This window comes from Hydra vulgaris, chromosome 02 (assembly GCF_038396675.1).
Source record: "Hydra vulgaris chromosome 02, alternate assembly HydraT2T_AEP".
Taxonomy (NCBI): domain Eukaryota; kingdom Metazoa; phylum Cnidaria; class Hydrozoa; order Anthoathecata; family Hydridae; genus Hydra; species Hydra vulgaris.
This window is the reverse complement of record NC_088921.1, coordinates 54,882,630-54,896,633: the sequence shown is the minus strand read 5'-3', so window position 1 is coordinate 54,896,633 and position 14,004 is coordinate 54,882,630. Positions and strand designations below refer to the sequence as shown.

The window sequence follows — 14,004 nt, the reverse complement described above, 5'->3', positions numbered from 1 at the left end:
CCCTTATTATTGTTGTGGCTTTTATATTCACTCCTTACGCTGGCTTTTGATTAGACTCGACGTTACAGAACTTACAACAAAGACTGATTTTTCTTTTACTAATTTATCACATTTACATACTATTTTTATTATTTTACATTAATGTTTTCATGAGGACGCTTGTTCCTTCCTTCTGACTTTGAGTCTTTATGCATTTTATGAGTTGAGTTCTTTATGTACATTTTAATATACATAATCCTGGTACGTTTTTGGTTTTATATTGAAAAGATTTGTGGTTTCTGTAGTATTATATTTGTTTGACGTCGCTATGCCATTTTTGTTTTTGTGAGCACTTTAATGTCTTCATTAACGATCTTTTTATTTTTCCTGACAACAATTTTGTTTTTAGTTTCTCGTTTGTTATAGTTTGTTATATTGCTATAGCTATACTATGATTGTTGTTGGTATAAAAATGTTGGTATAAAAATGTTGTGTTATGATTGTGTGCGAGTTACAATTTTTTGGTATAATTTAAGTAATGAATGATGTAAAAAACCAAATTAAAAACTCATAAAAATTTTCAAATTAAAACTCATAAAAAACTATTTACGTTCCACTATGGGTCAAGACCGCTTACCTGCATTAGCTTTAATTTCCATTGAAAATAAAATAAGTCGGTCCTTGGACTGTTCTGATTTAATTGATGAGTTTGCGTCTTTAAAAGTCAGAAAGGTTAAGTTTTAAGTCAATGTAATCGATCCTCCTAAAATCTGCGAAAAAAATAAATGGTATCGCATTTTGAGTAGTCTTATTAGTGCATCTTCATCCAAAATAAAAAAAATACTTAATGTACATTTAAAACCTATGTGCGTTTTTTGCTTCGTTACGTTCTAATAAATATCCAAAACACAATAGAACACAAGAATTAAAAACTCAACTAATATAATAGAAAACTTGCCTATGGCCTCGCATATGGTAAATCCGCCGCTCACAATGACATTTAATTCTCAGAATTGGATTCAGCATTATCAATTTAGCAAATAAAAAATATTTCAGATCACTGTGCATCATTGTAAGCAGCATTAAATAATCTGCCATATTCAATCTGAAACTTACAATTAAAATTCAATAAAATGAAATACGATTTATAATATAGTAAATAAAAAAACATTGTAACGTCTCTAACAATTTTTTTTTAATTGCTCACAAAAAATTCATTTGAACAAATTTTTACTCTTAAAAATTTATGTATATATATGATTTTTTTTTATATAGATATTGAAGTTTTCTTACGAGATTTACGAGAAGACTGTTCCAAGAAGACGGTCTTATCATAGAACACCGCGGAACTGTATTTAACCAGGAAGTTTACGTCTTTACCAATATAATTAATCTTTTTTTTATTTTTTTTTATTTTGGTGCCTCAAGAAGTCCTAACGGTCTAATCACAAAGCACCGCGGAAGAGCTTTCGGAAGGAATATATATATAATATATATATATATATATATATATATATATATATATATATTATATATATATATATATATATATATATATATATATATATATATATATATATATATATATATATATATATATAATAATAATAATAATAATAATAATATATATATATATATATATATATATATAATAATAATAATAATAATAATATATATATATATATATATATATATATATAATAATAATATATAAATATATATATATATATATATATATATATATATATATATATATATATATATATATATATATATATATATATATAAATGCATTAACTATGAAGATATTTATCTCTAAATCATTTTTGAGCTTGACAGTAAGTTTTAACAAGAATTAGTTGACTTTGAAATGTGAACAATCTTTAATAATAGTATTTTTGTAAACCTTGGTAAATATACGTTTATTAAAGTTAATAAAATATATTTATAAATCATGTTATATTAATCTATTATTTATATTGTTCAATTTTTTAAATTTTTTTACAAAATTTCATGTTTTTTATATAATTTTATTGAATTTAATATAAAAATTTAAAATAAATACTTTACACTAATCAGTCTGGAAAAAAAAACCTATCATGAATTAAAACTTTTTCCATACCTGTTACAAAGACCTTTTTAAAAATGCATGACAACGCATGTTTTTAAAAGCATTCTTATTCAGCCTTTCGTTTAACCCTTGAATAAACGCTTTTTATATAAACTTTTTAGCAAATAGTTTCAAACTCGAGAAATGAAAGTTAGAGCTTTGAAGAGAAAAGTTTAAAACATGTATAAAGGCCGACTTTTAGTTTTATTTAACGTTTTCTTTATTGCAAAAGGGTTTGAGGACATAGCGTTTGCAGATGAATCGACGTTTGCGCATAATTATGTGAGAGCTTTGCACTTGGTGTCGCCCTTGGTTTGGGATGAAGGATTAGCTTCTATGGCAGAGCAGTACTGCAAAGTTTTGAGCCATAAAGGAACATTTATGGAAAAATCTAAAAATGCTCAAAGTGGATATGTAGGAGAGAATATATTTAAAGGTTTCGATCGATTGAAATTTCTTAAGACCATGGCTGACGCTGTTTACTTTTGGTTAAATTTTATTTTATTCCCATTTGTTAGAACTTTTATTCAACATTTTAAATTTTTATTTAATTTTGTAACTTTTTGTTACTTTATAGGTATTACGAGATTAATGGTTATCCATTTGATAGCGATAACCCTGACGATGAGAAACACGGACATTTTACTCAAGTAATTTGTGTTAATTAAATAAAACCTATAAATACATGAAGTTAAATTTTTTATGTTTCTAGTTTAAACCAGTTATTAATAATCTAAGTTAATGTTGAGTTTAAGCAAGTTTAAGATTGATAAACAAGTCGATAATACAGATATTATATATGACAGTTGTTTTGTTTTATCAAAATAAACTAGTTTTAAAACATGCCTGCTGCAGTTGCAATGTTGTTTATATTAATTGAATATTAGTTTACATTATTTATATTTTACTTGCAATATAATTTACCAAAAGTTTTCTTTATTTAAGTATATATAAGTGTTAAGTTTGTAATAACTTTCATAAAAGTTTAATTATAGCTTGTTAAAATAGGAAAAGATAAATTAGATCAAATGTTTAGTTTTTTATTTCTTTAAATGAAATGAATTATAAAGTTTCGAATTTGTTTTTGTTTAAGGTTGTCTGGAATTCTACAACTCGAGTAGGTTGCGGTCGTGTTACAAAAGAAGAGTATGGTGGATTGATGACCTATATTGTGTGTAACTACACTCCAAAAGGAAATATTTACGGGTTGTTTAAAGTTAATGTTTTGCCTCTAGCTAACAACGGTATGGTAACAATAATGTTTAACTTTATAAGAATATATTTTTTTTAACTGTTAATTAAAATTTCAAAAGGTTCCAGGTAGAAAATTCGAGTTTGGTTAACTAAAATGTTATAATTATAACTTTAAAATTAAATTTTAAATATTTTCTAGATAAATCAGTTTATTTTTATTTTTTGATGCGTACCGTAATTGCATGCAATTTGAAAATTTTATGCAATTTGAATATATTATACAATTTGAAAACTTGTTTTTTCAAATGGAATAATCTATATTAAGATTAGTGAATTCTAAACATTTTCAATTCACCCTTTTCACATTTTTCATGAAAAATAAATACCGTTCCATCGGGAATACTAGTTGTAAATATACGTAGTTGAAAAAAACTAGTGTTGTTATCGACTTCGACAAAATCGACTAAAAGTCAACGAGTCGAATGTCGAAATTGGTCGACTTTAAAAAATCAAATATTCAATTTAATCGACTAAAATTTCTACTAATCAACTAAAAGTCGATGTAGTCGAGTAAAAATCTTAAAATCCTTATATATTTCCAACCGATTTAACTTTTTAATCTTAAATTTTTTTTTATTCATTTAATAACAACAGTTATGTACTATTATAACTATTACCTAGTTTTTTGTTTACTCTCTTAAAGTTTTATCCAATTCATAGCATTATTTATACCTAATTAAATTGTAATTATTTACTTCATTAATTTTATTTTGGGCCGCTCCAAGCTGGCTCAGCACAAAATTAGGTTGTTAAGCTCCAAAATCTAAATGTCATTAGGCCGGGTGAATTAAAAAAAGCAACTGCTTTTATTCAACGTTTTTGGAGTAATTGCTCAGTTTTACGGGAATAAATTTTTTAGTGATTTTGCTCAAATTTTTATTCACGTAAAACTGAGCACTTACTCAGCGTTTTTAGAGTAAGTTGCTTAGCTTTACTTGAATAAATATTTGAGTAAAATCGTTAAAAATTTTATTTATGTAAAGCTAAGCAATTAATTCAACAACGTGAGTAATTGCAATTGGTTTTTTTTTCACCTGACCTATTAATCTATACTATATCACATTGTAATCATGATTGTTATGACTTTTTGATACATAGCAAGTAATTTAAGGCGGTCCTTAAATCATTGGAGTCTAGGAGTAGATTGCAATGTTGTCGGAGCGGTTGTATTGTATTCCTCCATTGTTATTTAAACGATAAGATATTTAAAAATAGAAAGCGAAGATAAATTACTTTATTATTTTTATTACAATTTATTTCGGAAAAAAAATTTATTCTCATACTTCGACTAAATCGACTTTACTCGTTACAACAATGAAAAAAACCGGGTAGTTGTAGAATTAAAAAAAAGATTAATAGTTGTGGAAAAAAAAAATTCCATAGAAAAAAAACCCTTTTTTATATCAAACTTAAATCAAATAAAAATAAAAACAAATTTTGAACTAAAATAAGTGACGCATAAATTTATTAAAACAAAATACTTATTTTTTTCTTAAAAAGTAAGAATTCAAAACCAAAGATTTTTCTTTATAAGTGTACTATAATTTTACCAACTTTCATTCCTTTTTTAAAAGTTAAAATTACCTAATGAAGTTGGGGGTGGGTGGTGATTTTTAATAAATTGAAAATTTATAATTAATAAAGTGTTACTTTTATAAATTTTGTATTCATTTAAAAAAAAATTTTAATATATTTTTTTCATTTTTAATTTACGCTTTACAAATTTTTTATCAGAACCAAGTTTTTTTTAAAAACAATTTTATATGTACCCTATTAAATAAATATATAATCAAAAATTAATTTTTTTCTTTTTAAGTGTACTATAATTTTACCAACTTTCATTCCCTTTAAAAAAGTTGAAATTACCTTATGAATGGAGAGGTAGGGTCGGGTGGTGATTTTTAACAAATTGAAAATTTATAATTGATAAAATATTATTTTTATAAACTTTTTGTTAATTAAAAAAAAAAAAAAAAATTAATATATTTTTTTCATTTTTATTTTTAAGGCTATGCATGCCAGATATTTTCATTTACTTTTACTAAATTAAAATTCATAATGAGAACAAACTACGGAGAACAAAAATATTATGACAATAAAAATAATAATTTTTCTTTGCTTTTTGCTTTAAAACATCCAACCTTCCAGTTAGTGTTGGATACAATAAGGGATCGTCCATAAAGTACGTACGCTCGGAGAGGAAGAGGGGGTCTGCAGATGGCGAATATGAGATGGGAGGGCAGTGGGTTGATTATATATGAAACGAGACTCAATTTAAAAAAATATCATAAAATGTTAGATAAATAATTTAATAGCGTAGATACTTTGAGGGAGGCGAAGGGTACTCAAAAAAGCGTATTGCAAAATGCGGGGGGGGGGGGGGGGAAACGACGAAAGAAAGCGTACGTACTTTATGGACGACCCCTAAGGGTATGGATAACTCTAAGTTTTAGAAAATTACCAGCATTTAAAGTTAATTTTTTGTTTTTTGTACCAATACCAGTTATGCTCGGCTAAAAACATTCTCTGATACAATTGTTGAGGGATAAGGTAGTGTTTTACCTATGGATAAGGATAAGGTAGTGCTTTACCTCTGGAAAGAACTAACTTATTCTAATTTCAACAAAAGTTATTATGCGAATTTTTTTTCTGCTTTTTTTGTATAGAACCAGTTTTATCTGCTGATCAGCTTCACTCACTCACAGGATGTGTGGATATTCATAAAGATTGCGAAAAGTGGGTAGGCGTATGTCGTCAAGAAATATTCAAAAACGCAATGCTGAAATACTGTAAAAAGACATGTATGATATGCTAAAGAAAATTTTGTATTATTTTAATAAAAGAACTGTTAATGCGCTAAAAATAATTTTATACAGCCTCAATCGGTTTTAACTTTTTTTTCGACAAATTTTTAAAGTTTTGAGGGTATGCCTGGAGACAGTTGCAGAAATCTAGATTTAATGTTTGTTAAATGGAATAAAATTTTATGAGATCATAATAGTGTTATATGAGGTGATTACAAAACGGTGGATGGAGCTAATATGAACTATCATAAGTTAAGATATTTTTTTTTAGTAATAAACTATTTTTAATTTTTTTTGAGTTTAAAAAATCTTTGGTGTCTTTAATTCGAAAAAGTTTACTCTAAACTTTAATTTCTAAATGTATTTTTTTTTTATTTGTGCAGGAAGCTAATTTCTGAGTTAATCAAAACTTAAAATTGCCAAATTCAGACTAAAGACCAGCTCAAAGATTTTTAATAACATCATAACATTCAGGTAAAAGAACGTTTTGATGTGGTGTGTCGGCTGGTGGAATTCATATATTTATTCAAAAATGTAATTGCTCTTTGGTGTCTGAACTTAAAGACCGTGATCTTAAAGCCATTTGGTTCTGATAAGACAGCTACTTGTTACACTGTCTGCGATACGATAGCTTTATTGTAATAATACATAAGTGAACTTACACATAGGTGTAGATAAATTGTTATCTAAAACTTTGTTCATAGTCGAAACCAAAATCAAAATGATGAAAATTAGTATTCAATAATCATCTGAGTCATCTGGAAAAAAAAGTCGTTCAAAATTTCTCCATTTTCTTCGAAAAAACGTTCAAAGCATTTCCATTTTCCTAAAAAACCGTTCAAAACACCTCCATTTTCCTAAAAATTAATGTTCAATATGTCCGTAATTAACTGCCTTAAAAATTGGCTGCCCCGAGCTGTCCCGTAAAACGATATACAGATTTAAAAATCTCTCGTTATACCAAATATGCAATTTAATAAAATTTTCATGCATTAAATAAATGATCATTAGTTGGGAAATTAGGTAATAAATTGAAGTGAAATATTGTCTATGTACCAAACTTTAGGTTGACACCTCTATATACTCATTAAATATTGCTATTTAACGACAAAAAAGAAGATTGTTGCAAAAGAGTCGGCATAAACAAAAAAATTGAAACCTGAATATCTTCGATATTCAATTTTCTTTAATATATTATATGCATTTTCTATATATATTTTTTCTGTAAAAGAAAAAATATATATAGAAAATTTTTTCTGAAACAAAACGATGACGACACGTCAGATGACGATATTTATCAATTTAATAATAACTTTAGTATAAATGTAGAAGTAAATAATGTTTAGAATAAAAAAGTGTATGACTCTTTCTAAAAAATACAAAAAAATTTGAAAATTTATTTAAAAAAATCTTTTCTTTGTGATTTCTCCTCAAAAATTATTTATTTGACCTTAAAAAACTTGGGGAAAGGCAAATGAATATCCCCATAAGTTTTTATGTTTTTTTTTTTTCTTTTTAATTATGAGTATTTTCCATTGATTTTTAATTAAATTTTAACAAACTTTTGCTAATTTTAGGCAATATTTTGGTGCTTTCACCTTCACCATCCTCATTGGAAAATATCCTATAGGCGTTTATGCTACTAGTTTCTCAAAAACTACTAGTCAAAACAGTATAAAATTTTAGAAATAAATACTTTTATGTATTTTTTTTTTGAAAATAATAATAGTTTTGTGAAAATATGGAAATAATATATTTTTTGGCCACCCTTTTGTATGGAACGGTCCTACTGTGCATTAATTGTAACTTGGTGTTATTTGCTGAGGACTTAGTAAGTGCCATAAACATATTTCTATGGTTCTTTACAATTTAAATTACAGATTAAAACCATACACACTAAACAAAATTATTTAAGCTACAAAGCTTGCAAGTCATGGATAATTTTGCCAAAGAGATAAAATGTATGAGGAAAAACTTAGAAAAACTAAACCAATATCATATTCTTATTTTTATGTTTGAATATAAAAAAACACCCTCCCAAATTCCTTACTAAATATATTTTTGTCAACTTTTTTCGTAAAGTTTTAACCTGCGCTCAAAACGTTTCAATAATTATTATCCTAATTAACTAAATAGCGGTATTCAGAATTTTCAATTACCCTGCAAGCCCCCAAGAAACACAAAATGTAAATGGGCTATCTTCGTTTAAATGGAAAACAAAGTTGCATTTTTTAATATTTACAAAATGTCATTGTAAAAAAAAAAGAAAACCAACAAACAAAAAACAAAACCTACTGCTGTAAATAAACTTAAATCATCTATCAAATTTAAATCTGTAAGCATAAAAAGATATTGTATTAAATGGAGAATCTACAAAAGGATTTTCAAAGCTATATCAAAAATTGAGAGCTTTATAAAATAAAGATTTTTTTTTTAGTTTCATTTTTAGTTATTATAACATATCTGATTACATTACATAAATAAAAATCATTATTTATCTCAAAAACATGATGAATATATTTCCGCTTCAAATTTCCGTTATATTGTTCGTTCTTTCTTAAGTGTAACAAAGTTATTCTTCATGTACTTTATCTACACCATTCGTTTTACCTCTACAAATAGAAAAAACTGGTCTGTTTTGCGATTAGAAACTATTGGTCCCCTTCATTCTTTATGGTTGACATATTTACACTGTAATTGGCAATATTAATAGGATCATTTAGTCTTTCATAGAACTCCCGTTGGTTAGACTGATTTGTTTCCCATTCTGAGTGCAGTTTGCCAGCATGTTCAACAATGTAGCTTCTGGCTTTGTTAGTATTTAGGCAATCTTCGAAGTTCTAACAATAGCCAGAATACTAGCAATAAAAGTAAAACAGTTTTGCTAATACCTTCCTTCAAACGCATGTTCTCGTTAATTTGAATAGGATAATAAAATGCTTTATGAAAATGCTGCATGACAGAAGTTTCATTTGTAGAACCGACTAATTAAATAGACTTGCTCGTCGTGTACTACATATGCTTATTGATTCAGAGTTCTGTTCCTAACTCTGTCTCAGTGTTCCTGACAGTGTAATAAATCTGAAAATATTATAATTACTTGTAACTAAAAATGATTGAATAGTGGTTTTGAGTAAGTTTTTAAAGACAAGTGCATTAACATAAACAAAATTAGATACATACATTAACGTAAACATAACTAAACACATTCAGTAACATAAACATAACTAAACACATGTATTAACATAAACATTATTAAACATATGCATTAATATAAACCAAATAAGCTGTAAAATACGTATTTTTCAGACAATCGATAAATAATTGTAAAAGTGTAAATAATAAAAGTAAAAATGATATATTTCGAAACTATATTTTAATTCTTAAATATTTTGGCTGAGTCTCAATTTGACATCATTAAATTATGAGTTGGAGAAAAACAAATACCTTATGAAAAGATTTAACATTATTGATGGGGACACTCTCACTTAGATCATTTGACATCACACCTTTAGCATCTTTTTTTTTGAGCTGTGCAAAGTCCAAAGTTATTCTAAATATAAACCGGCTACAAATGAGTATTTGAAACCCAACATTACTTGTGTCATTTGCCAATTTGGGTAAATTAGTCTAAGATAAACAGATTCCTAAAATTGTATATCTCTTTCACGGCTAAACTACTGAAATTAAAAACAAAATTTATTTATACAAGTCGACATAGCTATTTATTATATTTATTTTTATTTGGTAGTTAATATTCTTTTATTATCTTATTATTCAAAGTTATTGATATCAGTACATAAGTTTATTGACAATAACATATTAAAATGATATAATAAACACTACAGTGTTTTTAATTTTGTTTCGTTGCTTTTGATCAAAGTTTGTTTTTCATTTTTTATTTGCTTATATGTTTGCTTTAATAAGGCAACTTTCCCATAAGTTAAGAATATGTTAAGAATGTTATAAAAATTTAGAATGGGTCTTGAGGGTCGCAGTTACGCCAAAAGTATAATATTTTAATGAATAATTTTTCACAACAAATGTTAAAAAAAGATTTTTTGAATAAATTTTTTTTTTTGAAAATAAATTTTTTGATTAAATTGATAAATTATTTTGTGTTAAAAAGTCTCATTTTCAATTAAATCTTCTATAATATTAAATATCCGACATTTATATTAATTTTTTATTCTACTTTAATTAATTTTATTTTTATTATTTTGCGGTTACCAGATCTCTTTGTCCTAATTTAAAAGAATTAGAATACTTCTACATAACTTATTGCGTTATGCCAAGATAATATCTATTTGTATGACAATTTAAATTGAGATTCCGGTTCCTAAACTTTGCCAATGCACCATTATTAAAAGTTCATCGCAATTTCCTTTTTATAATCTCTTAAGTATATAGTTTTGAATTGGTTTGGCAAAAATTTATAAACTTTAAAAATACTATTGGAATGATTTGCTAAATTATAATTTAATGGATTGCAAATCCAACTATTTCCATATTTCTTTTATCCAGAATAATTTTAAAAACAGTTTATTATTTATAAATTTTACATATATTCAAATAAAATATGTAAAATTTATTAATAATATCAAAAAATAAACTAACTGTGTCTATATTGAAATAAAGAAGACGTTTGAATCCACTCATTACATTATCGTAGTTATTCACATATTGTCTTCTAAAAAGTGGTTTTAGTGCTAACAAGAAGTTTTATATTCATAAAATTGCTTATACCGAATGTCAGCACAATGTCAACATGTTTTTTTTTTTTTTTTTTTTAAACAATTAAACACTTGTGAAATATTATTTATTTTATTTTTTTTTTCCAATACCCTTCTCCCTTGTTATAAAGTGATATTCTTTCAAAAAAACAGAAAATTATAAACCTATTCTTTTTACCACAATCATTAACTCTACCATATTTTAATAATTGTAAATTAGTAAATAAAGCTGAGAGTTTGCACTTAAAATAGAAATAGCGAGGGTTGACCACGTTTGTTTACAGAATAAAGAAAAAAAGTTGTTCCAACAAGTTCAGACGCCGTAACTCAATAATGACGCAGAAATAATATTGCAAACACGAAGTTTTTTGCAATACGTTAGGTTTGTTTAATAAACACAAAGGTTGATAATTCACAACAAAGACCTTGAAACTGTTTATAGAGAAAATTATATTATTTTTATTTTATTATTTATTACGTATTACTTTTTTATTATTATTTTCGATATTTTTTGTTTGTTTAATGTTGCTTAAATTATTAAGTCTGAAAAAAATTAGTTTTAAATTAATTAGTCAATTGACGTATGTCCATAAATGATCTTAAATTGTATTTCTTATTTATTAGACATTTCTTATAAGGTAAATACTGACAGTGACAATAATTGTTATAAAGGTATAAAAGAAAACTCAGAAAAATAAACAGTTATTCAGTTTCAATAATTCTTTTTCTCATCATTCTTGTCATTCACTCTGTTGTGTCATTTGTCATTCACTTTATTAAGTCTTGTCATTTTTCTGTCCGTGACATTATTGATCCGTGATATTTTTAAATATCAATGAATATATAGTTTCTATATGTTGTTTTTAGGAACGTCTGTAGGTCGGCTACATAATCTTATAAAGTAAATTTTTACAAGTTAAGTCAAAGATCTCTTTAATTTAAGCAGGTTTTAGACTTAATTTGTAAAATTCGGTTTAACTAGCCTATTTAAATACAAATAAAAACAAAATTTATTGTATTTCCGGAATATAAAACTCGTTTAATTTAAGTCATTATAGTATAACAAAACTATTTTTTGCTTTATTCAATTTCGTTTTTCAGTAATCCGAAATACAAACATATTTGAGACAATGCAAAGTATACATATCAAAATAAACTTTATCGTTTTATGTTTATAGCAATGGCAATATAAAATAGAATATTAGTGAGCATAGAAAACATGTTAGGTGCTACACATAGAGAGAAAAATTCAAATACTTTAGTGCGATCCAGGAGTTTACCTAAAAGAATGTTTCAGAAACCGTTGTTTAGAAGTATGTCGAAACAAATGCATAAAAAAGCCATCTCAAATCTCCAAAATCATTCTTTGCTCGGATATCCTGTTTCACCGCAGTCTTGTTATACGGGAGCATTGTTTCAATATGGCTCGCTTTTTCATGAAGCCTCTAATAAACTTTTGAAGTTTTCAGAGTCTAGAAAAGAATCTCTAACTTTGCCGAAAGTTCATAACGAAAACTCGTATGATGTACCACATTTTGCATCAGCAAATGGCAAGTATGATTTCGAACCTTATTCGTACGAAAAACGTAAAAGAGCAGCAAGCATTCGAAGATGCCAAAGTTTACCTATGTGTTTCCAAGAAAAAGACTTTAATGCTATATCAACAAGCCCTTTAATCTTTGGAGAGTTGAAATGCAGCGAAGACATATCAGTAAATAGAAATCTAAATCTTTTTAGTATGGTTAAAAAAAGTAACAGTATATTAGAAAAAGTAACTCGAACTCGCAAAGGTTCCCTTTCAAGAAAAGACAGCAATTGTAGTGAAAAACTAGAATTTGACAATCTTTTGTTGGAAAATCTCATATCAAATGTGCTTAAAAAATATATTAACTCAAAAACATACAATTCGTCATTATCGAATAAACGATCACGACATTTAAGCAAACTACTAGAGGATATCGTTAGACTTCGTTTAATCAATAGCAACGACAAGTACAAAATTGTTGCTCATGTATTTTTGGGGGAACTCAAAGACTACGGTTTATCTTTTGCTACGCAGTGCTCTTATCATCCAACTGAAGATTTTTTTGCGTCGTCAACATCACAGTCAGAAGATATGTTTGTTTGCGCTATTGTTACCGCTATAAAATGCGACGAGGGTTTGTTTTAAAATGATGCATTTTTATGTAAAATGCAATATTATGTAAAGTTTATGCAACTCAAACGATATAAGCTGCAAAAGCTGCTATTAAAAAAATGAATTTTTTCCTCTATTAACATGAATGCGAAAGATTTGTTTAAAAAAAGCATGCTATAACTGGAAATTTTGGCTATAGATTTTATCTCTTCATAACCATCATAGGCATTTTAAAACAATATAAGATTACCAATTGCCATTGATTTATTGGTGCTAAAGAACATTATAATGAAACACTTGGTGCTAAGAGATGTAAACCTGTCATAGTGTAATAATGTCAAAATGAATAAGTTAATTGAAACAAATATTAAAAAAACAATAATATTATTATCTGATGTACCCAGGTGAAATCCAAAATAACTTTATAACTTAAAGTTTTATGAAGTGCGTGTGTGTGTATATATATATATATATATATATATATATATATATATATATATATATATATATATATATATATATATATATATATATATATATATATATATATATATATATTTATATATAATAATAATTAAACTATTATTGCTGTTGTAAACCCACTGTTTCTTTATCCTGCAATCTCGACAATTTCGTTTTCTTGCGTTTTATATCAAGAACTTTTTATCTTACGAACACATTAAAGGACTTAATTTTTTTTTTTCTCACACATGCAACCGCGCGCGCGCTTTTAGTACACTTAATTCTTTTAAAACATACAATTAAAGTTAAGATAAAGAAAGAAAACACATGTATATGTAGATTTTTAAAAGATATGTATATATATATTTATAAAAGATCAAAAACGCTGATAAACGTTTCATTGCATAATTAACGTTTTAATGTATGATAAATAAAAATTACGTATATTGTAACAAAGAGCACCATAATTGTTCTCTTTGTTACTTTGGCGGAAATAAATAAATAAAGATCGAAATATGCTATGTA

The 14,004-nt window shown here is 26.1% G+C and overlaps 2 protein-coding genes across 2 annotated transcripts; both read left to right on the top strand.

The window, feature by feature from the left end:
- Positions 1-2,208: 2,208 nt before the first annotated feature.
- LOC100213672 (uncharacterized) lies at positions 2,209-6,225 on the top strand. The gene is made up of 4 exons (XM_065791408.1): positions 2,209-2,577; positions 2,667-2,739; positions 3,183-3,333; positions 6,010-6,225. The coding sequence occupies exons 1-4, from the start codon at positions 2,270-2,272 to the stop codon at positions 6,156-6,158; spliced, it is 681 nt and encodes a 226-aa protein (XP_065647480.1). The 5' UTR covers positions 2,209-2,269; the 3' UTR covers positions 6,159-6,225.
- Positions 6,226-11,984: 5,759 nt separating this feature from the next.
- On the top strand, positions 11,985-13,469 carry LOC105849285 (uncharacterized). The gene has a single exon (XM_065791407.1). The coding sequence runs from the start codon at positions 12,100-12,102 to the stop codon at positions 13,048-13,050; it is 951 nt and encodes a 316-aa protein (XP_065647479.1). The 5' UTR covers positions 11,985-12,099; the 3' UTR covers positions 13,051-13,469.
- Positions 13,470-14,004: the final 535 nt, after the last annotated feature.

Excerpts from the sequence above, each read along its gene's own strand:
- LOC100213672 (XM_065791408.1), top strand. The coding sequence starts at position 2,270 with ATGTATAAAGGCCGACTTTTAGTTTTATTTAACGTTTTCTTTATTGCA. Across the intron at positions 2,740-3,182 it reads AACACGGACATTTTACTCAA|GTTGTCTGGAATTCTACAAC; the intron begins GTAATTTGTGTT and ends TTTTTGTTTAAG. Across the intron at positions 3,334-6,009 it reads TTTGCCTCTAGCTAACAACG|AACCAGTTTTATCTGCTGAT; the intron begins GTATGGTAACAA and ends TTTTTTGTATAG.
- LOC105849285 (XM_065791407.1), top strand. The coding sequence starts at position 12,100 with ATGTTAGGTGCTACACATAGAGAGAAAAATTCAAATACTTTAGTGCGA.